We start from the raw sequence: 25,915 nt of genomic DNA, 5'->3' as shown, positions 1-25,915 counted from the left end.
CGAGGGAGGGGGACTAGGGATCTGCATCTCTGATCCTCAGCTCCATTCCTCATCAAGTTCCTGTGCTGTGCATGTGGGGGAGCCCTGGCAGGCCACGGGGGTGAAGGAAGCCACTAGGGCAAGAAGCTGCTGGTATGACATGTTTAATTCTGAGAAACGGTTTCAGAATGAAACATTTTCAGATTAACCAAGAGCCAGGGTCCTTCCTAAAGCACCTCTGAACAGAGGTTTTCAACATAAATCGTGAAATTACCTTTTCCTAGCAGGGAAACCCTAGAAGGGCTGAGGCCAACCTGCCGGCTCCAGAGGAAGCCTGTGACGGGCCGCGGCCCTCCCTGCGCTGGCGCCACCCGGCCCACAGGCTGCCAAGGCGGTGTGCGCTGCTGTGCCTGCTGCCCGGCAGCTTCCGGAACACCCTCGTTGTTGCCTTCACTAAACATGCTTCTCCCCCATCGGGGACTCTCCCTGTGGAAAAGAAACCCCGGCACTCAGGGTGGCGAGGCCGTGATTTCCAGTTTCATTTTCCAGTTTCCGTTTAGAAGCAGCTCCACTCCCCATGCCCCAGGGCACCCCAAGGGAGCTGAGGGGGGCAAGAAAAGGGTTCCTGCCAGCACCTGCTCCCTGGGGCCGCCGGAGGGTGGGGACTGGCCGAATCCCCTGTACAGGGGGTTGTTAAAATTCAGATGCCTGGCTCCCCTGTCTCCGAGGTGGGAGGTTGGGCCCTTCAGTGGTTCTGCTGTGGCCTGGGGACCCCATGAGGCAGTCACAGCCTCAGAGACCATAAGAACAGCCACAGCAGAGCGGAGGTGCAGCCCATTCCCTCTCCAAGGCTCTTCTTGTGGGGAGCGCTTGTGAAACTTGGTTCAGCCTCTCCTCCCCTTCCCTAGCTGGTGGTGAGCACATTTCAGATGTCAGTGTTCTAGGACTAGAGGTCTATAGCAACTAGATGGTTGCCCCGGCTATGGTCTTCACACAAGCTCCTCCCTTCCCCACATTCCAAGTTGCTCTTGAAGATGGTAATTTGTAATAGGCATTAATAGAAATGAAGCAAGCAAGAAAAATTCTATTAAGACCCTTTAGGCTCTTTCGTTCTGTCCTTTGCTTCATTTATTTGCAATTTATAGCCTATTTAATTCCAAAAAGGCTGTAAGGACATTTACATCTTTTTTTTTGTTTTTGTTTTTGCCCTGAGTGTCTGTGTCTGTGTGCATGTGTGTGACTGTATGTGAGGTGGGCCTTCTAATGTACCCTTGCCCTGGTCTGACCTTGGAGGGAGCAGGTGGTAAGCTCCCCAAGCCTGGCAGATGTAGACCTTTCCTAATCTCTAGGGCAAATTTGTTCTTCAGTGTTTCTAGTATCAGTTTCTGATCAATCATTAATCAAAGTCGCAATAAAAAGATAATCTTCTCAGGACTGGGCTGTAAAGATCCCGGTTGAAACCTTAAATAAACCCTTCCGTGGAAGCCTCAAAGCAAAGAGAGAAGGGTCTTATGTCTGTGGCTGGATTTGGAGGCAAATGAAGTCACCAACCATCTCTAATCAGGGGGTACAGACATGAACTTCAGTCACCTGAGTGGCTGGGGCCTCTTGCTTCATTTTTCACTGCTGATGAAGCTGGCCAAGCCTGTGCTCCTAGACCAGGTGGCAAAGGTAGGGAAGGAGGCTGCAGCTGGGCCCAAATGTGGGGGTCTGGGGGCATAGCCACAGGATGGGACTGCTGTGATATGGCTCTGGGGCCAGGCTGATGGCAGTGGAAGCAGGGCAGCCACCACGGCCCACCCACTAGCCCACATAGTGGAGGGAGCCCCTCTTTCTGATAGCTTCGTTCATTCCTGCTGACTTAGAGCTCTGCAGGGCACAGTGGTGCCTGGGATGGAGAGGAGGCCCACTTCTCACGGGAGGAAGAGAGGAAGCAGCTGCTCCTCCGCAGGGCCCAGCCGGGGTCAGAGGCTGTGGGGCCCTCACTCCTCTTGCAACTCCCTCACAGTGGAGAGGGAGGATGTGCTCTTTGGGGCACGAGGTTACAGGCTCCTGGCAGGCTGCAGAAGTCAGATCTATGGGCTAGAATCAACGGGGATAATGTGAGGCCCAGCACCAGGTTCAAGAAGCAAGAACAAGGCAGAGCACAGCGGCCTGGGCAAGTGCAGCCTGGACCAGCAGACTCGGGGGTTTCGCAGCCAGTGGCTTTTGCAGGACTTGCAACAAGTGCACTGTACAAGAAACCAACGTGCTCACGTGGACCTGTCTAAGATGTGTGGAAGCTGAGAAGGGGGGAGAGGCACTTGCTGTTCTCTCCGACCCTTCCCAACACATGACTGGTCCCACTCTGGTACCCTGTTTTTAGGAACACAGAGGAAATGGGCATTTCAGAGACGTGTCGGCCTAGAGGTGCAGGGGGCTGAAATCGGTGTGAGAAATTATTCCAAGAACTGATGTCCAGAACAGGGATAGACTTGTCCAGGGTGGTGCAAAGGGAGGAAGCAGCATCAGTGGGAACAGGTGAGAGATGCATGTGAGAAAGAGACTTCTCACAGGTTGAATGTGGTCTCCAAAGATAGATAAATAGATATATACACGCTTTTTTTTTTTAGAGAGAGAGAGAAAGGAAAGAGAGGAATAGAAAAGTATATACTTCAATTTTAACAGTGGCTGTCTCTAGCTGGTTAAGATTTAAAATTTTCCCCTTGTGCTTACCAACAGTTTCTAAAATGTTCATAATATACCCAAATTACTTTATTTTTTTTATTTTGATTTTTTAAGATTTTATTTATTTATTTGACAGAGAGAGAGAGAGACAGCCAGTGAGAGAGAGAACACAAGCAGGGGGAGTGGGAGAGGAAGAAGCAGGCTCCCAGGGAGCAGGGAGCCCGATGCGCGGCTCGATCCCAGGACCCTGGGATCACACCCTGGGCCGAAGGCAGACGCTTAACTACTGAGCCACCCAGGCGCCCCCACCCACATTAAAAAAAAATGTGGTAAAACATGCATATATAAAATTGACCATTTTAACCGTTTTTTAAAACATTTTATTTATGGGGCTCCTGGGTGGCTCAGTCGGTTAAGTGTCTGCCTTCGGCTCAGGTCATGATCCCAGGGTCATGAGATCGAGCCAAGGATCAGGTGTCAGGCTCCCTGCTCAGCGGAGATCTGCTTGTCCCTCTCTGTCTGCCCTTTCCTCTGCTCTTTCTCTCTCTCTCTCAAATAAATAAAATCTTTAAAAATAAATAAATTAATTAATTTTAAAAAGTTTTATTTATTTAAATAATCTCTACACCCATGGTGGGGCTTGAACTCATAATCCCGAGATCAAGAGTCACATGCTCCTCCAACTGAGCCCCCATTTCAACCATTGTTAAGTGTGCAATTTAATGGTGATAAGTACATTCACATTGTCATGCGGCCATCACTACCAACCAGCTCCAATATTCTTTTGTCCTCCTCAGCATAAACACCAAACTCATTAAACTAATTCCCTCTTCCCCTCCAACCACCAGTGCTGACTGCCATCATTTTACTTCCTATTTCTATGGATTTGACTACTCTAGCTACCTCATATAAATGAGGGACAACACAATATTTGTCCTTTTGTGTCCAGCTTATTTCACTTCTTAGCATAATATTTTCAAGGTTCATCTGTGCCGTACCATGTGGGAGAATTTCATTCCTTTTTAAGAGTGAGTAATATTCCATTTTGTGTATATACTATTTTGTTTATCCACTCGTCTGTCAGTGGGCATTTGGATGGCTTTTGTGAATAATGCTTATATGAACATGAGTATAAAAATACCTCTGAGTTCCTGCTTTCAATTCTTTGGGTATATATCTAGAATTGGAATTGCTGGTAATTCTATGTTTAATTTTTTTTTAAAGATTTTATTTATTTATTAGAGAGAGAGAGAGAAAGAGCAAGTGAGAGAACACAGGCAGGGGGAGCGACAGGCAGAGGGAGAGGGAGAGGGAGAAGCAGACTCCCCGCTGAGCAGGGAGCCCGACATGGGGCTCGATCCTAGAACCCTGGGATCATGACCTGACCCAAAGGCAGACACTTAACCAGTGGAGCCAGCCAGGCACCCCTCTATGTTTAATTTTTTTCAGGAAACACCATGACATTTTCCACAGCAACTACACCATTTTACATTTCCACCAGCAATGCACTGAGTTCTAATTTCTCCACACCTTGCCAATACTTTTTTTCTATTTTTTTGATAATAGCCATCCTAAAGGGTCTGAAGTTGTATCTCATTATGGTTTTGATATGCGTTTCCCTAATCCAAATTACTTATTTTTTTAATTCAATTCTGTCTGAATCAAATCCTGAATCAAAGCCTTTGTCCTTAATTTCTTGATAATATGGACCTTTCTCCCTTATTCCCCTTGTCTGTACTTGTTCTTTGCATTCTTTGTATTCTTTTAAAGTGTGGTAAGATACACACAACATAAATTTTACCATCTTAACCATTTGTAAGTGTACCGTTCAGTATTCTTAAGTAAATTCACAGTGTTATGACCTAATCCAAATTACTTCCATCATGATAAAAAGAAACAAAAGTCTATAAAAAAAAAAAAAAGCAAGCAAGCAATGATTCTCAGCCCGCACAGACATTCACACACTCTGGCTCAGTCTTGGCAAGAGTTTACATTCATCTAAGCACCTCCGATGAGTGCTCTGGGCTCTGTGCTGGGCAAGGGATTCTAAAGGGAGTGTGATCTGGGTTCTGCCCTTGGATTTCATCCTCTGCGCAGAGCAATTATAACCAAGGCTGTTCTGGGACAAAAGGGCCACCCTGTTGCGCGATGCAGTGTTGGGAAGGTTGCAAGATGTGGTGACATGGTGCTCAAGTGCAGAGAGGATGTGGTCCGTGCTGGCGGGCTATGGCAGTGCTTATCACCACTGCCATTACATAAGCCCTTGTTAATACTTTATGTCTGTCTTCCCTCCTCAGCTGGAAGCTTCATGAGAGCCGGACCAGGGGGTCTTGTTCACTGTTGAACCCTACTGTGCCCAGCACAGGCAGGGGTAAAACTGAGTTGGAGGTGGAGAGAGATGCTGTCTGCTCCCAGAGTCTTGGCTGTGAGAGGCAGACAGCATGGCTGGACTGCACGGGAAGGAGAGGGAAGCATGACACAGACAACGTTGGCGGGAGCATGTCAAACGCTGCACCATGGCAGCCAGTAGAGGAGCGTGTGCACACTCAGGTTTGAAAGAACTGAAGGGCAAGATTGCTGGGAGGGGGCCCTGGTGAAAGGGGAGAGGCTGGGATGCACACTCAGGGGAAGGAGAGGGGTCTCTCTTTTTATGAGACTCGGATGGCCGAAGACAGAACATGCCAGTTGTTGGCAAGGATGTGAAGCACCTGGCACCCTCGAGCACTGCCACAGGGAGCGTTCTCCCCGTTACCACCCCAGGCTTCAGATGCACTCTGGTCGCTGGCTGGTGCAGGCTACCATTTGTGCCAATCAAGAGAACACCGACATCTGTACTTAGACCACCAGACACGAAAGGTTCCAGGTCCAGAGCAGTTTCCAAGATGGGCCCAAATCCATGGAACATGGCACAATGGGGAGCCCAGAGTTGGTTCTGTGCTCACCAGTCTTCCAAACGTCAACTCTGCCCACGTGCCTCCATCTCATGCCACATTGCTGGCAGGACTTCAGTCAACAGAAGGTGGACCATGCTCTTTCCAAAGAGCAGGTGGACGGGCACTGACGAAGCTGTCGCCCTGCTTCCTGAGCTCTGGACACCATGGTGAATTCCATCCGGGTGTTGGGAGCCCCTCTGCCTAAAGGGCCTTTCTGCACACCCAGCCAGGCACTGGGATCCTAGTCCCCTGCTGGTGGTCCCACTCCGGACTCACTGCACAGAGCTGCTCACCTACCAGACGTGGGGCACATGTGCCAACAGGGAGCCCACTAAGGGCAGCTCTGCTTGACACCTGCACAGCTCCAGTCTGAGGGAAAGAAAACGCTGACTCGGTGTGTGTGGTCTGTATTTTGACCGCATCTTCCTTTTCAAGTTGGAGGTTGTTGTCACTGAGTTATCAAATGCCATTCTACCCACTGTTGGGGAGCACAGACAGGTGCTCAGCAGTCCCCGGTGTGAGAGTGCAGTCCAGAGTGGGGGATGGGATGAACCACATGATGCAGCACGGACCCAGTACAAAGCAGTGTGCAGCCAGGAGCCCCACTGCATGGTCCCACTCTAAGCTCAGCAGGGTGAGTGAGGGGTCCCATAGGGGTGGGGTAGCCAAGGAAGATCCTGGAGCAGGGCCCCCATGGTGGGGAACAGAAGACAGAGGAGACCAATATAGGTGAGAGAAACAACAACGGGGACCTCTATGCAAACACGTGGAACTCAAGACCTGGCCAGGCTTGGACCCATGTGGGAGAGCCTCACTGGCTGCCCTTTCACCCAGGAGAAAGGCCACAGATGGCAGGCCTCCCTCAGCCCCACCCAGGCCCCTGTAACACATGTTCCCCTGTCCCAAGGGTGACCACAACCCCCACATGAGCTGTGTCCTGTTCGTGCTGGCCTAGAAACTGGGAAGTACCTGGCATGTGGCCCCTCCACTTCCTCCACATGATTGCCTGGGGCTCTGGGGGGGGATCAGCAAGGGATCATTTTTGTGGTCAGGAAATGTCTGTGGCAGCTGTGGACACCACAGGCTCTCTCTGGGCCCTTCTGAAGTGCAGGCTACATTCCCAGAGAGTTGCAACTGCCTAAAGTTCAGCTCCAATCTCTTGCTTCTTCTATGTAGGCCCATCCTGGTGGTGAGGGGGGTGACGGTTACCTTTCCCCAGGTCCATGAGGTTCCCTCAGCTCCAAAATACTCTGAGTTCAAGGGCAGGACGTCGAGAAACAGAGCAGCAGATACTAACTTGTGGTTTAGTTCAATGGTTTTCAACCTTGGCTGCACATAAGAACCACCTAAGGAGCTTCTTAAAAATACTCCTGTCCCAATACTTCAACAGGCACTTTGCAAAGAGGGGATCTAAATGGCTAATAAACATACGAAAAGGTGCTCAACTGTATTAGTCATCAGGGAAATGCAAATTAAAACCACACTGCAATACCATTACACACCCACCAGAATGGCTAACATGAAAAAGATATAAAACACCAATTGCTGGCAAAGACGTGAAGCAACAGCACTCTCACACATTGTGGGAAGGGTGCAAACGGGTACAGCCACCACGGAAAATCATATGGCATAAGGTACGAGAGTTGAACGCATTCATATCCATACCTGCCTTAGCAATTCTACTTCTAAGTATGCCCCCAACAGACATGCATACAAATGCGCTCTGAAAGACACCGCTGGAATGCTCATTCAGTAGTAGTCATAACAACCCCAGACCCCAGACCCCAAACAACAATCCAAATACCCAAATACCCAGCAACAGCGATATCCATGTGGCGAATACTCTACAGCAATGAGGACGAACGGACTGCAGCAACAATCAAAAACAACTTCGTGAATCTCACACACACAATGCTGAGGGGAAGAATCCAGACACAAAAACCCAAACACTGTAGGATTCCCTTTATATAACAGTAAGCTTGAAAACAGGCAAGACTCATTTCTACCATTAGAAGTGAGAATGGTGGTTACCCTTCGGGGCACCAGGGGACATTGGTGATGTTCTGCTTCTTGACCTGGACGCCGGGTACTTCTGGCAACTGGAGTTCACTGAGTGAAAATTCACTGAGATTTACACCTCGGGTTTGTGGTGGGGGTGTTGTTGCATGTATGTGATCCTTCAATATGCACTTTGATTTTTTTTTTTTTAATCCAGGTCAATTCAGTTGGTATCTTTGGGGTGAGAGTGAGGTCCAGGCATCGATATTTTTTTAAATATCCTTGATGACTGCAGTGCCCCACCGGGATGGAAAGCCAGTGGTTTAATTTCTTGGGAGAAGGAGATCCGCTCAGAGGCTTCTCATGGTCAGGACAAAAGGCCCTTTGCCGCCCGGTGGGGTGCGATGCTGGGGTGGGAAGAGGTCCAGCCTTGCTGAGGCGGGCAGGCCTCGTGCACGGGCGGAGGAAGTCTGCGGCACGCTGTTGTAATGTGTTTCTTCCCTGGCAGTGTCTGTTGAAAGCTGGTTGCATCAGTCTGCCATGGTGTGTCATGGCAGCAAGGTGGACCCAGCCCCACCCCAGAGAAGTGGCTTATCGGCACAGCGCCACAGGGCCATTTATAGAGGGGCAGCAGCTGGGCTTCCAGGGTTATCACCCAGGCCAGAGGCACTGCTGAGGATGTGACACGGGGGGGAGGGGGGGCGGTGTAGGCCCCGCGGATGTCTGTGTTGGTGGGTAACAGTCAACTCTGGGTTCCAGATGACACCTAAACTCCCTGGCCTCTGGGTCCAGATTAGGAACTTGCAACATCTTGCTGAGGACGGCAGTGTGCTGGATTCAAGTGCCCAGGCTGAGAATCTTCCTTCCTCTCTTTGTGGTTAGAGGCAGCCACCCCAGCAATGGCCACCTCCAGCATACTCTGGTCAACAATGTGCAGCTTGGACGGGAAAAGACAAGACACGGCCTTACACCCTACACAGCAGTTCTGCCCTCCTGGGCCTCATCCCCCATGTGCACAGACCATGAACTTTCTGCTGTGGGAAGGACTCTGCTTTCCTCAGAAGCTTCCCCCAGCCCTCCAGGGCCCTCCACCATCCAGCTGCAGGCTGCCCCTTCTGTCCATGTCCCTACATGTCTGCCTCACGGCATCGTGTCCACAGATCGGGAGTGAACAGGAACGGTCCTGGGGCCTCTTGAAACTCTGCTGGGTGGGACGCTGGGGGGGCCTTGGCTGAGCTCCCTTGGCTGAGGGACAGAGTGGCGTGGGCTGGAAGAGGACAAGCTAAACCGATAAAGACTACATCAATGGAAGGTAGCCAGGTTAGAAACAAATCTGTCTTCAACTGTCTAGTCCCCATTCCCCAAATTAAAAAAAAAAAAAAAAATCCTTAGAAGTAAAAGAAGCATGAATAAGGAAGCCGGGTGTAAAGACAGGTGTGTCTCTCCACTGAAGCTGCCACTCCACTTCTCTGGCTTCCGTCTCCCCCCCTGGGAAATGGGGGTGATGTCTCAGGCCTTTCCTCCCCGCCCAGGAGGGCTGAGGGTTTATGGCTCTGCCAGAGTGGCCCATGGGACACTGTGCCCAGGGCTGTGCCCATGTTGTCCCTGGCTGGGGCCTCCGCACCCATGTGCCATCTCACCTCCCTCCTCTGTGAAATACCACGCGGCCAGCCCTGCCAGCCAGAGTGCCGCTACCCCTTCCTGTTGTCTCCTTTACAAAGCACTGATGAAATGTTTCCTTTTTGTGCTTCAGGAAATGGGTGGCCAGGAAGAGTACTTGATTCTACTTTTTCCCTAGAGGTATGTGTGCTTCAAAGAGCTGCACAAATTAAACCAAAAACTGAGGCCTGACTAGGCCTGGAGAGCGAGGATACAAGAGAACCCAGAGAGGGTTCCAGCAGGGGAATCGTGCAGGCTGACCTCAGAAATGGCTGAAGGACAGTTGGGCTCTTGGCGCTCCTCCTGGGTGTGAGATGTGACCGGGGCCTAGGCTGTGGGCCTCTCTGGGCTGTAAGTTATCCTCATCCAAGGAACAAGTACACGATACTCCTCAGAGCAAAAGCATCAAGGGGGCCACTGAGCTAGAAACACACACGCTTAGTGGGTCTGACCTAAGGGACTCCTAATGTCAGATCTAGGGGAATCCCACCCAGACACGGCCTGGATGTGCCCCAAACCTACACTTCACCTTAAAGACCCAACAAGGATCTGTTGCTCAGGAAGGTAGTTGTTCATTTTCTGAAACTGTTGATGTTTTCTGGTCAGTCATATAATTTCTGAAAGTCATCATAAATTCTCTCTCTTGGTTTCCTTTTATTGACAGGCTGATTTTCCTCCTCAAAACACTCCAGTAAGTAATATTCCACCATATGGAGAAGTCACTAATACAGTACCTTCTATTGTGCATTACAGTTAAAAACTCGAAAGTGAATTTTTAAAAGCCCCTGTGTAGTCCAGAGATGTCACAAAGCTCATACGAAGAACTGGGAGGATCTCTCTCAGGGACTATTCTTGTTTTAGATGCAAATGAGAAAAAGTTTCTGTATCGTCAGAGTCCCAGTGGGAAACAGATGCATGCTGCACGGGTAACCAAGCACAGCTTAAGGGCTGTGTACAAGGTGAGCAGGACCAAGGGAAAGGACAAGGGGAAGAGAAGCCCCCTAGAGCCAGCAACAGTGGGGGAGATGTTACCTCCAACGTGAAGGGAGGAGGGCGAGGGAGAGGTCAGTAGAACTGACGCAGAGCTGGAGGAGAGGGCTGCTGTATGGGTTGTGGCTTTAGGGCGAAGAACACAGACCCTGCTGACCTGAGGCATAGCAAGGGAGGTAACTGGGGGGATAAAGCACCCTAAAGCACCCCACCATTATTCTCAATCTCCCGCAGGGGTCTTCAGTTGGCCAAACCCAACTGGAAGTAAGACGCCATGGAGCCTGGTTGATGCAATCCATAAACGTCAAATGCAGGAAAGAGAGAGGAAAGGTAGGAAATGGGTAGGGGTAGGGCAGTGGCTGAGATACCCTGCACAGTCGTCCGGTTTAGTCACTCAGGAGGAGTAGATTGGAAGTTAATGTGCTGTAATGTGGCATCCTCACCACAAATGAATGGGACAAGAGGCAGCCCGAGACAGAGATGACCGTAAAAAAAGGCTTAAGGGATTTTACCACAGTGATCCCGGTCCCCATCATGGAGGGACAAATTGCTCTACTTAGCTTCATAATTCCAAGGTAAACATGTACACTCATAAAGATGACTCTGAATTGCCAGCGAAGGGTTAAATGTGGTCACTGCACTACTTAACGGAGCTTTAACTGGGCAGGGAATATTATAACACAATTTAGAGATGGGCCTCCTTCCAAAACAAGCACAACAGGGCTTCAAGTTAAAGACATCAGGTTACTCACATGTCCCCGTCTTCTTTCTCTCCTGAAGTGCCAGTAAAATGCCAGTCAGGAAATAAAATGGTATACTGGGGAGAGGGGTGAAATAGGTGGTGGGGATTAAGGAGGGCACTTGTTGTGATGAGCACTGGGTGACGTATGGAAGTGCTGAGTCCCTATGTTGTACACCTGAAACTAGTATCACACTGTATGTGAACTGACTGGAATTTAAATAAAAACTTAAAAAATAAATTAAAAAAAGAAAGAAAACGGTATCAACCCTTAAGTTCAAAGAGAACAGTGAAGGAGACATGGGTGGATGAGGTCTGAGTGGACTCCAGCACGATGGAAAGCAGACGGAGGAATGATGGCTGGCATGGAGGAAGCTAGTCTCCCAGGGCCTGTGGAGGGAGATGCTGACAGGAGGCCAGCCCCTTCACCCCCAGGGCCCTGGAGGAGCTCAGACCTCAGGGAAATTAGGGATTATGACGGTGGGCGTCAGGCATAGGAGGCAGTGGGGTAAGGAACCAGGGAACTCCTTCTCGATCCTACCCCACACTCTGCACCACACAGCCGGAGACTAAAGATCCTGAACAGGAGAGACGGACGCAGAAGAGGAGATGGTGGATGAACACAAGGATGCAAATGGGAGATGAGGGCAAAGTCTAAAGGCTGAACAGTGAGCTTCAAGGTCTCCCTGCCTCATACCCCACCCTGCCCCAGGCATATATTACCCTGTTCTGGAGTGTGGTGAATTTAAAACATGGCTGCAAATTTTTTTAACACATCTTCCATTGAGAAGTGGGCGTTGGCCTCCTTCCTTGACTCTGGGTGGGCCTTGTGACTACAGTAGCAAGTGATGCCATGTGACTTCCAAGACCAGGCCATAAAAGGCCAGGCAGTGCCCATATTGCTGGCTGGGGCATTCACACTGGAGCTCTGAGCTACCACATAAGAGATCCAACTACCGGGCTGGATGCTAGAGACTCCATGTCCCAGCCGAGGCCAGGCTTCCTGCTTTCCCTGCCAAGTGAAGAACCATCTGGAAAGTGGATCCTTCGGCTCCAGCTGTTCCAAATCCCAACCACTCAAGCCTTTGGTCATTTAGTCACCCCAACCTGGGCTCCAGACATTGCGGAGCTGTGCCTTTTCTGAATTCCTGACTTGTACAATAATAAAATGGCTGTTGTTTATGCGGCTAAGTCCTGGGGTGGTTTGTCATGCAGTAATAAGTAATGGGAACAAGGAGTCAGAATGCTTCTCTTGAGAAGTGAGATGGCTTAAGTATTGGTTCTCAGTGGGGTGATCTTGCCCCCCAGGGGACATCTGGCAATGTTTATAGACATTTTTGGTTATCGCAAGTCTAGGAAAGGCATCTGGAGGTTCAGTGACCCTCCTAAGCATTCTACAGGGCACCAGAGCCCCTGACAACAAGCAATCATTTACTAAAATGTCAGTAGCACCAAGGTCGAGAAACCTAGCTCTAGAGAACAGAGTCTGCCATTTAGAGGCTTGTAACGAAAAGACTGGCTTGCTCCCTATAGCAAAGCCCCAGCTGATATGTTGTCCCCAACCCTACAGTTTAATTCAGCTTTTTATTGCCTCATTCACAAGTATCAACAGATAGCCAAGACATTTGACATTTGAGGAAAGCCTCCAACATGAAAGAGAGAAAACAAACACACAAAAAGCAGCTAGGTGGAAACCAAGATACTAAGGAGAACAGAAGAATATTAAAACAAAACAGACAGAAAAATAAATAAATAAACAATGCCTTTAGAGAGGTAAGAGGACAAGCATATATCCATAAAACAAGAATGTGATATTATGAAAATAGGCATGGAAGACAAGAATGAATAATTCTATATTAAAAACATGAAAGCCAAAATTAAAACAACATCAGCAGCAGGGTTGGAGGATCAAATCAAGTAAAGTTGCCCAAGAAAGGAAACCCAAGGGCAAAGGTCAGGGAAATAGAAAACGCAAGAAAATCAGAAGAGTAAATCCAGTAGGTCCAACAGGTAAAATAAAGGGGAGAAAATTATCAAAGATAGAAGATATTTCCCCCCAGAACTCAAGGACACACAACACACTACTTAGCTCAGCAGTGAAGAACACCTCTACGCTCACTACAGGGTTAACCAAAAATTGTGTTATATTCTTCCTGGGAGATGGGGCAAGAACTGGAAGTGGCTTTGTAGGAAGCTCAATTCTTGTCTCCCACAAGAAGTCAACAGATGTCTAAAATTGGTAAATCAAGAAATAACAATATAAACAGAGATAGAAACTAATGAAAGAGTTGAAAGAGGCTACCTCTAGAGAGAGCGGGACCGAGGAAGCTAAGGGAGATTTGTATTACGAGCCTCTCTCTACTGTTGATACAGAAACCATATGCAGTATTTTGATCAATGTGATAAAATTGAAATTATTTAAAAATGAGTACAATTAAAAATTACAATGTGATGGGATTTTGATTGTTTGCAAAAGTCACTTAAGTGGGTGAGCCATGCCCCAAGAACGCTGAATAAATTGGCACCTCGTTAACATGGAGGAATTTCTCCTGACATCATTGGCCAGTGAAGGCAGTTGGTGGGTGCGGGTGGGGATGGGAACCTGGGAACCAGCACAGCAACCCCTGGACAGTCACCAGTCACTGGCTCCCCTTCCCAGCAGGGTGTATTTGCTTGAGAGACCCTGCTCTTGAGTGTGGATCCGGCCAGGGAGCCAAAGAAGAGAGGAGCTAGTCATCCTTGGAAGAATTGAGGAATTCACTAGGACTTCCTGCCTCTCCTACTCTGGGTCTGGACAAGATGCTGGTTTTCTGAAGGCCCAGGGCCCCTCCGCTGCTGTGCTCGGCTGCCAGAGGTAGTGGCACACACTCGTCCTCATCTCATGGGACAGATGGGCCTTGAGTCACCGTATCTCCTGACAAGAGCTCTCCAGGAGGGGCCAGAGTGGGGAACATGCCTGTAGGGCCTTGAACCTTACCTCTGAGGTACATCTCCTTGGACACCAGTCCTCAGGCCTAACAGTCCTTCTAGTGCTTTCCTTCACCCACTGCCCTTCCTCTTCCTCCCCCCTTCCTGCCTCTACCCATCCCCCCCGCCTCCCCTGGGGGCTGCGTAGCCAGCTTGCCTGCCAAATGCAGGGCAGGTTTTTTTTTTTTCTTTTAACCTTTTCAATTGTTACTTCCTTTTAAAAATTGCATCATCATTAAATAAGTAACATGTATTCCTTGTACAAAAATAAGAAAAATTTGGAAATCACCCACCATTCTACCAGCCAAATAAAACCATTACTTGCCTATGAATTTCCAGAACGTTTCCAGGCTTATACACAAGTAGAAATACTACTGGTTTGCACCTCATCTGGGTAACCACCTGCTGAGCACTCAACACAGGCCAGACCCTGTGCTGAGGCCTTTAGATGTGTTAATCCCAACCAATTCTCGCAACTCTGCGAGACCTGTGTTATTATGCCCATTTTACTGGCAAGAAGTAGAAGCTTAGAGAGATTGCATCACTTGCCTGAGCTCTCACACGGGTTAAGAGACTGACCTGGATTTCAACCCTCCAGCCTGAGTCCCAGGCCACTTGCTTTGCATGCTTGCTGAGCTTTCTACATTTTTTTCCTTTTTTTTTTTAAACTTAACAATATATGCAAACATCTTTCTTGCCAATAAGTATACACCTAGGTCATTCAGCTGCATGACGTGCCCTTGTGTGGATGTGCCAGATTTTAAAGGGCCAGTTCCTTTTTCTTGGGCTGTCCAATGTTTCATTTCTTTCCTTTTCTTTTTTCTTTTCTCTTTTCTTTTCCACTCCATTCCTTTTCTTTTCCTCTCCTCTCCTCTCTTTTCTTTTCCTATCCTTTCTTTCCTCCCTCCCCTCCTTCTTTCCTTCCTTCCTTTCTTCCTTCTTTCCTTCCTCCCTCCCTCTCTCTTTTTCTTTCTTTCTTTCTTTCTTTCTTTCTTTCTTTCTTTCTTTTCTTTTCTTTTCTTTCTTTTTCTTTCTTTCATTATAAAACAACTCAGTGACAAATTATCTTTGTACACATATCTTTGCACAACTGTAATTATTTTCCTAGGATAAATTCCAGAAAGTGGAATGGCTTGGTCCAAGGCTGGACACATTTTTAACACTGCCTCTTTTCAAATTTCGTCAGCAGTACCCATCAGTACACAACTCCCCACATCCATTATTTACTGAGTGTTTTCACTCTTCAAAATTTGGACAGTGATTTAACACAGAATCAGAGAACCCCTATGCAGGAAGCATCCTTTATTTCTCTAGATCTAGACCCAAACCATCGTTGCTTTAAAAAAGGAAAAATGCCCAGGACACCCTGACTTCAGCAGTCCTGGCAGAAGAGCAAGGGAAGAAGGAGAGAGGCCTGGAGGGAGGTCAGTAACGCGGAGCAGGAATGGGCACAGCTGACTGGCTTGGGAAGGGCTGCCCTGTTTTCCCAAGGGAAGCACAGTCTTCTTGGGTCTAAAGACCTTGCAGCCACCACTGAGGATCCACTGCTGACTACTGAGCTGTCCTCACTGTCCCAGCGCCCACACTCTATCCAGGAAGTCAAGATGAGTCCCCTGGACCCTCACTTCATCCAGCTGACACCACTTTCAACACTCTGGTTTTCCTTGAATACCTTCCAAGGCCTTGTAAGTTGGGAAGTCCCAAACTAGACACAGTCTTATTGTTCTCTTACCTTGATGTCGTCTTCCTCCAACAGGCTGCAAACTCTGGCACCTGGAGAAGAAAAGGAAAGTAAGTGATTGAGACACAGCCTTGAGGGCAGGCCTTAGGGCAAAAAAGGCCTGGATGGAAGTGAAGTGGGGCCCCTCTCATCTGTGGTGAGCCAGTGAGGTGTGAGCTGGCTGCATGCTGGCCCACGTCAGTTGGGGGCACCATGACTTCCACACACGGACATTCTCCACTTGGGGCATTTCTTTCTCGCTCGGTCTATTCACACTCCTATGCTGGCAGGAACCCCAGGGCTCTTTCCACCATGTCTCAAGGACTTTTATAAACAGTAAATCATCCTTTTGTGTATTTTGCGTCATATAGCCATTCATCAGGTATTTACTGAGCACCAACTATATGCCGGGACCGTTCTCAGGCTCTGGAGATATAGTAGTAGACAAGAGACCTGCCCTCATGGAGCTTGCATTCTATGAGGGGAGACCAACAACCAGAGAAAGAAAAAAAATACAATATACAGTAGTCAGAAGAGGAAAGTGTTCTGGAGGAAAATGCAAGCAGGAGAAGGGAAAGGGAGTGTTGGAGCAGGTGGGCAGGAGTACTGAAATTCTAAATAGTATGGCCAGGGAAAGTGAATTATGAACAAAGACCTGAAAGAAATGAGGGCATGAACCCTGACATTTAATGGGGAAGAAGCTTTCCAGGTGGAGGGAAGAGCATATGCAAAGCCCCAGAGGTGAGAGGCTGCTTGACATGGTAAAGATCACTGGGGAGGGTGGTGTGGCCACAGCAGAGTGAGTGAAGGGGAGGTAAGAGAGGGGATCAGAGAGGCAGTGAGGTTCCAAGCATGCAGGGCACCAAAACAAGACCCTTGTATGAACTTGAGCTTTGACTCAGATGGGAGCCACTGGAGAGTGTTACACAAAAAAGTGACATGATATGACTCACATCTTAACAATATCACTCTAGGGGCGCCTGGGTGGCCGTCGGTTAAGCGTCCGACTCTTGATTTCGGCTCAGGTCATGATCTCAGGGTCGTGAGACCCAGCCCTGAGTCAGGCTCTGCGCTGGGCACGGAGCCTGCTTACGATTCTCTCTCCCTCTGCCTCTGCCCCTCCCCCCACCTCTTAAAAACAAAACAAAACAAAAAACCCAAAAAACCAATATCACTCAGGACGCTGTGTTGAGAATAAATTGAGGAGCACAGGTAGGACCAGTTAGGAGGTTGCTGCAGAAATTCTGGCAAGAGACGACGGTGGCCTGGACTAGAGAGGCAGCACGGAGGTACTGACATATGGTCAGACTCTAGAAAGCAGAGCCAACAGGATTCGCTGCTGGATTAGAAGTGGATCTGGAATAAAGAACTCAAATAGGACTCTGAGATTTTTGGCTCGAGCCAATAGGAGACTAGAATTGCCCCTATCAGGCTTGCATTATCTCCGTGCTGATGGAGATTGGGGGGAAGACAAGGAACTTAGTTTTGGACATGTTAAGTAGGAGATGCCTTTAAGACACTCAACTGGAGAGGCTGGTAGGCAGGTGGGTGTATGAGCTCAGGGGAGAGGTCCAGGCTAGGCATGAAGATTTGCGAGTGCTCAGCGTGTAGCTCTTTAAAGCAGTGACACAGGATGAGGTCACCAAAGGGGTGACTGTCAGGAGGGAAACTGTCTAAGGACTGAGAGACAGTAAAGGAGACTGAGAAGAAGTAGCAAGTACAACAGGAGGGAAACCAGGAGAAAGGGTTTCAGGAGGATGGAGCAATCCACTGTGATAGGTCAAGTCACGTGAGGACAAAGAATTAATCACCAGATTTGGCATCTTGGAGTCCCAGGTGATCTTGGTCAAGGGCAGATTCAGTGGAAGAGTTGGGATGACAACCTGACTGCAACAGGTTCAAAAGAGAAGAGCTGAAGTCATCAGCCTGGGGGCAGAGTGAGGGCGGCCGCAGGAGCCCTGGGAGCGAACGGGGAAGGGATAATCAGACTAATTGCTTCCACCTGCACTTTACTTCTGCATAAAACGGGGCTCACAAAGCTGGCATTTCCACACCCCATGTCAGTGGCAGCTGTGGTCCAAGCTGGACCGGGTTCTGCAGGTGGCTGACCTTCATCTAGCATCTGGCCCCGTGAGCCAGCTATCTGCCTGTTTCTAGACTCCCATGAAGGAGTTCCCATTTTCTCACTCTCCTCTGCAGCTTTAGGGTCAATGCCCAGAGCTTGGGGCTGCTGAGTATGTCCTCTGCTGCTTATAAACCAAGATCTCACTTGGGCCCCCTCTCCTGATGGGAAGTCAGAGGGAACAGGATAGGCAATGGAGCCTGCCTTGTGGAGGAGACGATCGTCCAAAAGACAGATGCCCACAAATGCAGCGAAGACAGTGAGATGGGGTGAGAGGGGAAGAAACGTGTGGGAGGGGCCTCCCTCAGCAGGCTGTGTGGTCAGGTGGCCTGTCTGGGAGCTGGTGCCCAGCTAGGTCTCCGCACGCCGGCCCCTGCCCCACGCCTTTCGGGCTTCCAAATCTTCCAGAGCTGGCCGGGGCCTGTGGTCAGCTAAGTACAGGGCCAAAAGGAGACATTCTCTTCCTCTTCTCTCTTTAATATATACTGTGGGCTTTTCTCTCCGTGATTACAAAAAAACATGCATTTTCACTGAAGGAATTGGAAAATATTGAAGAGAGGAGGAAAAAAATCACTTACATTTCTATTACCCAGAGATGACTACTGCTCATACTTGGTACTCATCCTCGTAGACATTATTCTATGCATATATACACAGAGTTTTTAAAAATGAGATCAGGTTGGGGTGCCTGAGTGGCTCAGTCAATTGAGCGTCAACTCTTGATTTCAGCTCAGGTCATGATCTCAGGGTCAAAATCCAGCCTCAGTGGGGTCGGAGTCAGTCGGGCTCTGCGCTCAGTGGGGAGTCTGCTTCTCTCCCTCTGCCCCTTCCCACACTTGGGGGAATAAATAAATCTTTTTTAAAAAATGAGATTGGGTTGTCCATTCTGTTCTGTGTACAGTATTAAAGTCATAAATTTTGACTAAATCTATTATAAGCACTCTTCTGATGCCATTTAATTTTCTTCCACGTGACGATTTTAATGGCTGCATAGTATTCTACTGAATACTTTCACCATATTTTATTTACTCCCCGAACATTGGCCACTTAGATTGTTTCCAAGTGACTGCCACTAGGAGTAAATGCTATAATAAACAATCCTGAATCTTTTTTTCTTAGTGGGGTAGGTTTGCAAATCCCTGATTATTTAATTGGGTTCAAGGAAACCGTCAATGCCCAGTGGGAGTGTTGCGGGTCTCATGGCATCCAGAACCCTGAAGCTGAGGACAGCAGAAGAGCAGAGCTGAGCCTTGTACCAAGGAGCCAGAGTTCACTCAGATGCCAGAGGCTAGTTTTATCCTCAGATACATCCTGGTCCTGAGTTCTCTCCCTTGAGGGCCGAAACAATAGGAAAACAAGAAGTCCCACTCTTAACCCCAGTGAAATCCAAAGGGATTCCCCACCTGAGCCAGGAAGAGGGTGTCTCCCTCTGACGGGAGCATAAAGAGCACCCCCATCTTCCCTTGAAATCCCCTTGGGGAAGCTCCCCCTTTCCATCCCTCCCTGGGGAAAATATCCAGGTAGTCAAGCATTCAGCCTTTTTGGGGATAGGGCTGCCAGGGAGAGCTTGGGACATAGAGGGTTCTACAGAAATGGCAGTTCCTCTCCTATCTCTGACCCAGCCTTGCTCTGGAATCCCCAGGAGGGCTGGCAGGGGGCAGTCTGTGCCCCGCATGAGAGGAGTGTCCTGGGAAGCAGTGAGTTCTGGGGTGAGGTGGGAAAAGCACAAGCCCAGGAGGCCACCAGAATTGGGTTTGAGTCCCAGTTCTGGCACATTCCAGTCTCAGTTTGGGCAAGTGACTTCACCTACAGAATGTGGGCTCCAGATACAAGGGACTTGGGTCTGTTTTGTGTACTGTTAAATCTGCGACACTTCGCATGTAGCAGATGCTCAATTAATACGACGCCAAGGCAATGCACGATCCTTTCTAACCCTCAGTTCGCTTATCTATAAAATGGGGATGATAAAACCTATCTCATAGGCTTGTTGTGAGCACTAAATAAAACATGGGTAAAATACTTAACGGAGTGTCTGGTGTTCAACAAACACCAGTCCAAAACCCTGGAAAGTTGCTTCTTTCTAGCCACACACCCCATGGCAGCTCTGCAGATCCCCCTTATTAGCTAGAATTAGTTTGCCTCCACTCTGCTCACTATTTGCACCCCAAACAAGCCTCTGGTCTGGTACAGGTCACACAGTGTGTGTGCTTGTACAACTCCCTTGTTAGGCTTCAAGGCAGTTTAAGGACAAGAATTTTGCTTCTGTATCCTCTGTGCCTCTGAACAATACTATGATGTAACCAAGGTCATTAACACCATTCTACAGATAAAGGAAACTGAGGTTCAGAAAGGTTAGGGACTTTGCCCTAGTCACCTACCAAGGGAGTACCAGAGCAAGATCTAAATCTGCTTCTGATTTCTAGGTCCCTGCTCTCTTGTAGGTGATTCTCTTGCAAATGGGATTTGGGGAGCTGGCTGGTGTGCAGGTGGGGAGGAAGCAAGCCAGTTTCCATGTCCCTGAGGGAAAAGGGAGGCAGGACTCAAAGAAAAAGGAGGTCCTCAGGAAGTCAGCAGGGCACTGACAGTCACCTGAGCCCTGTCTCATCTTCCTGCGGATAATGATGTATGCAGCAGCTGTAATCTCCAGAGACTTGTGATTTGACTGGTCTGGGGCAGGCTGATGCAAAGGCAGGAGTCCCTAGGCTCCCTTTGTCAATGTGGAGCCCAGCCAGCAAGGGGACTTGAGTTTCCTCAGCCCAGAGTTTATGGTCATGGCCCCAGCATCACAGGGAGTGGTTGGAGGGCACCTGCTCAGAACTGCCCTATCCCAGGTATGGGGCAGGAAGGGCTCCCCACCAGACTAGAAGCATCTTGATTTACTCAGGATCCTGCCGAATTGTGACAGCCCCCAGCCTCCAGCGCTGGGGAATGAGGGTGAGAAGGCATCTAGACCTAGACCAAGGATGTGAAGGGAGGGAACAAGAGACCAGGAAGAAGGGTTTTTAAAGATTTTATTTATTTATTTATTTATTTATTTATTTATTTATTTATTTGGGAGAGAGAGAACGCGGGAGTGTGCGCATGGAAGGGGAGGGGCAGAGGGAGAAGCAGACTCCCCGCTGAGCAGGGAGCTGGACATGGGGTTCGGTCCCAAGATCCTGAGATCATGACCTGAGCTGAAGGCAAACGCTTATTAACCCCTTAATCAACTGGGCGGCCCAGGCATCCCTGGGAAGAAGGGTTTTTAATGACCAGGAATGGCCTCTGTCTCCCTCCCCCCTATTAAATTGTGTGTTTCTGGAGGGCACACAGAGGCTGATTCATCTGTGTCTCTACCACACCCAGGAGATTTCTTGGCAGAGAGCAGGTACTCAGTGTAGCTTATCGGAGGTATAACTGGAAGCCAGTACCCAGGACAACAGATGGCATCTGCTTTTCGTACCTGGGTCATCCAGGAAAGGGCCTGTCCTGCCGGTCTGGTGTCCTGACCAGGACAATCCCGGCGAGGGGCAGGGACTCTTCACCTGAGGCATTCAGAGTTGACCTCCCTCCCCAAACCCCACCCAAGTGACTATCTCTCCCTTCCTTAGCCAAAGAGAAACCTTTTGGGGGAAACTTCCAGGATCCAGGTGTCTCTCTGGTGGCAGAAACGGACTGGGTGTGTGGTGTAGCACCTTTTTCCCTGGGAACCTGGGAGGGCTGTGGGCCACCAGGAAGAAAAATCTAGAGCAATGATCTCTTTATTGAGAGTAAAACTGCTGCTTCTGGTCAGATCTGCAGACGTTTTTTCCACTGCCATCCTCACAGCATGCATGTACTGCATGACTACTAATAATCCTGATGTTGCATATTTAAAATGACGCCTTTTTACATCCAGATGGCCAAGAGACACCTGAAAAGATGCTTAACATCACTCATCATCAGGGAAATGCAAATCAAAACTTCAGTGAGATACCACCTCACACCTGTCAGAATGGGTAAAATCAACAACACAAGAAACAAGTGCTGGTGAGGATGTGGAGAAAAAGGAACCCTCGTGCGGGGTTGGTGGGAATGCAAACTGGTACAGCCACTGTGGTTCTTCAAAAAGTTAAAAATAGAACTATCCTATGTCCCCACTCCAAGGTCTGGGTACCCTCAGCCAGAGCTTAAAGCTGTACGGTGTAGTGTAATCACACTAGCGAGTATTTACCCCCAAAATACAAAAACACTAATTTGAAGGAATACACGCACCCCTATGTTTATAGCAGCATTGTTGACAATAGCTGAATTATAGAAGCAGCCCGAGTGTCCATGGATAGATGAATGGATAAAGAAGATGTGAAATACACACACACACACACACACACACGCCATGGAATATTATATTATATATTATTATACATTATATAATCATAATTATATAATAATTATATTATATTAGTCAGCCATAAAAAAGAACGAAATCTGCCATTTGCAATATCATGGATGGAGCTAGAGAGTATAATGCTAAGTGAAATAGGTCAGAGACAGACAATTACCATATGATTTCACTCACATGCGGCATTTGAGAAACAACGAACGAGCAAAGGGAAAACAAAAAGAGAGAGAGAAACAGACCAAGAAACAGACTCTTAACTCTAGAGAACAAAGTGATGGGGTTACCAGAGGGAAAGTGGGTGGGGGGATGGATGAAATAGGTGATGAGGTTAACGAGTGCACTTGTTGGAATTGTCGAGTCCCTATATTGTACAGCTGGAACTGATACAACATTGTATTTTAACTATCCTGGAACTAAATTTTAAAAATTACATTTAAAAAAATTGAAAATAAAATAATGCCTTTTTAAAATCCTTTTTTGCCCATCAGTGTAAACGGGGTCTCCCTCTGCAGATGTGGTGCGTGCAGAGCTTGTCCCTACAAGGCCCAACGCAGGATGCATTTATCACCTGCGTATCCGTACAGCTTTAAGCTCTGGCTGAGGGTACCCAGACCTTGGAGTGGGGACATCCCAGAGAACAGCCATTACTCATGTCCATCCATGGGGCCTTAAATTAAGTCTGTAGAATTATGTCTAAATTCCTCAGACAGCCTCCAGGTCATGGTCCACTACACCTATCCACACTCCCCACCCTCCGCCCATTGCCTATTGGCTCACCTCACACTGTGGCTCAGGTGACATGCAACTGGCTGGACCAGCTGGCTTTGGCTAAAGCCAGTGGTTCTCAAAATGTGGCTTCTAGACCAGGAGCATCAACCAACGTCACGTGGGACTTGTTAGAAATGCAAATTCTCAGGCCGTACCCCAGACCTGCTCCGTCAGAATCTCTGGGGTGGGGCCAGCCAGCCGTGTTTTCAGAAGGCCTCCAGGCAATTCGGACTCTCACTAACTAATGCTCAGGAACCACCTGGTTATGCGACCCCCTAAGCCTGGGCTGCCCTTCTCAGGCTTCTTCTGCCTGTTGTCCTCTCAACCCCCTTTCAGAGTTCAGCACCCTACTAGCCCTTTCAGGAAGCCCTCCTAGTCCCCTGAGCACCTGTGAGTGTCTCTTCCGAGAACACACAGCCCCTCCTCCGCTCTCCTCCCCATTCTGGTGAAAAGGCTTCATTTCTGCTCCTCCTCACAGCATGTAGGTTCTGCTTCATTTTAGGCGGAACTGTGAGCATTTTGTTAGCTGCCTCCTGGACGGATTCCACTCTAGCGCATACATGACCTTACGCTGAAGGCCCCTTCAGTAGTGAGGGCCTCACTTCACTCACCATCCACAATCATCGGCGGAGGGCCTGCCGTGGCAGAGACTGTGCCAGGCACTGGGGGTTCCCAGAGGAGCGGTGTGGTCCTTCGGGAGCACGGATTCGTACAATATGCACTTTTTTTGGTGTGGGGCTTCTTTTGCTCCACATGTCTGTCAGATCCATCTGTGTTGTTCCGTGTCACCATAGTATGTTCTTTTTTAAAACTGCTGTGGTGTGTCCCACTGTATGGATATGACACAATTTATTTATTCATTCTATTACGAATGGACATTTGGGCTGTTTCCAGTTTGGGACTTCTGTGAAAAAAATATTATAAACATGGGTGGACATATGCACTCACTCCTCTTGAGCATATACCCGAAGTGGAATTCATGGCCTAGGAAATGGGTATAATCTTAGCTTTAGTACGTACTGCTTAACATTTTTCCAAGGTGATTATACCAGCTGGCACTCCTGCCGGGAGCATATGAGGGTTAGGCAATATTTGGTATTATCAATCTTTTAAGTCTTAGTCCTTTGGGTGAGTGTATATCTTCTAAGTTTTAATTTGCTTATTGGCTATATAGATATCCACTTTTAAGATTTGCTAATCAAGACTTTTGCCTATTTTGGGGCGCCTGGGTGGCTCAGTTGGTTGAGTGGCCGACTCTTGGTTTCAGCTCAGGTCACGATCTCATGGGTGGTGAGATCAGGGGGAGCCTGCTCGAGATTCTCTCCCTCCGCCCCTCCCCCCTTTTGTGCGCACTTTCTCTCTCTCTCTCTCTCAAATAAATACATCTTAAAAAAAGACTTTTGCCTATTTTCTCTTTTTTCTTATTGACCTGCAGGAGTTCTTTGTACATTCTAAATAGAAGCCGCCTGTCAGGTACGTTACTGAAAATACCGGTCTGTGACTTGCCTTTTCACTCTCTCAGTGGTAACTTTTGATGAAGAGAAGTTCAAGAAAGGTCAATTTAACTATATGTTCATCTATGACTAGTGTTTTTTGGATCCTATTTAAGAAATCTTTATTTTAATATTAAGAAATCCAGTGGACGCAGAAATAATGACAAAAATCACTAATACTAGAAAAAATACAAAGAAGTAATGGAGAAAGTCTGACAGCGAGTGTGGGAGAAACACTGGCTCTGCTCGTGAGGGCGTGCCTGCTTGAGTGTGACGCGCAAAGCCTGGGCTTTGTTCTGGGACGGGATGGAGGTGAGAGGTGAGTCTCTCTCCAGTTCAACGCACACAAGCTGGTGTCCAGTTTGGATGTGGTGCTGTGCCCAGCGCTGAGGATGACTCTGTGGGGGCAGGGGGCCCCTGACTGACTCAAGAGAAGGACCCCCTCTTTTCATGTGTGTTCAACTGGGCCCAGCCCCCCGAACCCTGCGGGCTCCCTGTAACCCAGGCCCTTCCCCTCCTCCTCTGTGCCAGAGCCTGCAAAGACAGAAGTGTTGACACTTGTCCAGCTGGCTCAAGAAGGGGAAATTCTCCCCTCCCTGAGTCACCACAGGCAGAAGGAGCTTCACATAGCAAGCACGGAACGACAAACGATCACTAAGCTTGTTCCACTATGCTGCATCACTTCCAAAATCCCCCGTGATGCTTTCAAATGAAGTCTGGATCCAAAAACTTTCCCCACGTTTCCCCCAGTTTGAACAGAACAATACCCAGGGAATCACAAGCTGACTTGTAAAACTGACTTCCCCAAAGTAAATAAAACAGATCTCAGACTCGGGGTTCTAATACGGAGTCTGGAGGGATCAAGCCCTCACTTCTTCTGCCGGGGGGGTTGGTAGTGGAAGGCTGGTGGCCCCTGTTCCCGTGCCAAGAGGACCCCAACCCAACAGACGGACACAAGCCTCTTTCTGTCTCCTCCAGCAGAAAGCCAGCTCTAGAGCTCCTGGGGCATCTTTCTCCCCATCCAGCTTAACGGAGATATTCTGCACACGGCCTGGGGAGCTCAGAGACATGGTGTACAAGTCCCCAACATGATGGGCTGACGGAAGCACACCTCCTCTCCAGGGCAGGGCAGTGACCACAGCTGGGTGACAGACATTCATTTCTAACATGTTCACATCACTAGCTTTGGGGAAAACCACAAGCGATCTCTAGCAGCACCCGGGTTCCTTGTTTGCGCCTGTTCCCCACCCCTCCCCACCACCTCTTCCCAATTTACCATCTTCTCACAGAACTCAGAGCTCCAGGGTAGGGTCAAGAAAAGGGTCCTTGAACTCCACAAACAGTATGTAAAATTCTGGACGTTTGTCCATCTATTTCCTCCGATTCTGGAAGGTGTGCGCGACCTCAACAAGGCTTAGAACCACTGGCCCAGGCCCTCTTTAAACGGAACCCATCAGTTTGACAAAGCAAATTTGCATTAATGAGCTATGCATCTTCAGCTGACTGCACTTCCAAAATAA

At 48.6% G+C, this 25,915-nt stretch overlaps 1 protein-coding gene across 5 annotated transcripts in view; it reads right to left on the bottom strand.

Moving 5' to 3' along the window:
* Window positions 1-25,915, bottom strand: part of RAD50 (RAD50 double strand break repair protein) — a 212,700-nt gene that overhangs the window by 155,428 nt on the left and 31,357 nt on the right. For 3 of the 5 annotated variants that reach the window (XM_057307423.1, XM_057307426.1, XM_057307422.1), the window contains exon 3: window positions 15,665-15,705. Coding sequence is in view for 3 of the 5 variants with exons in the window: in XM_057307422.1 (XP_057163405.1) it covers window positions 15,665-15,705 (41 nt within the window). In the remaining 2 variants the exon portion in view is untranslated. Of the gene's footprint in view, window positions 1-15,664; window positions 15,706-17,463; window positions 17,611-23,513; window positions 23,542-25,915 lie in introns of those variants that run through there. The other 2 variants (XM_048221235.2, XM_057307421.1) reach the window with 2 other exon arrangements.

This window comes from Ursus arctos, unplaced genomic scaffold, assembly GCF_023065955.2.
Source record: "Ursus arctos isolate Adak ecotype North America unplaced genomic scaffold, UrsArc2.0 scaffold_5, whole genome shotgun sequence".
NCBI lineage: Eukaryota > Metazoa > Chordata > Mammalia > Carnivora > Ursidae > Ursus > Ursus arctos.
This window is presented reverse-complemented; position numbering and strand designations above follow the sequence as displayed.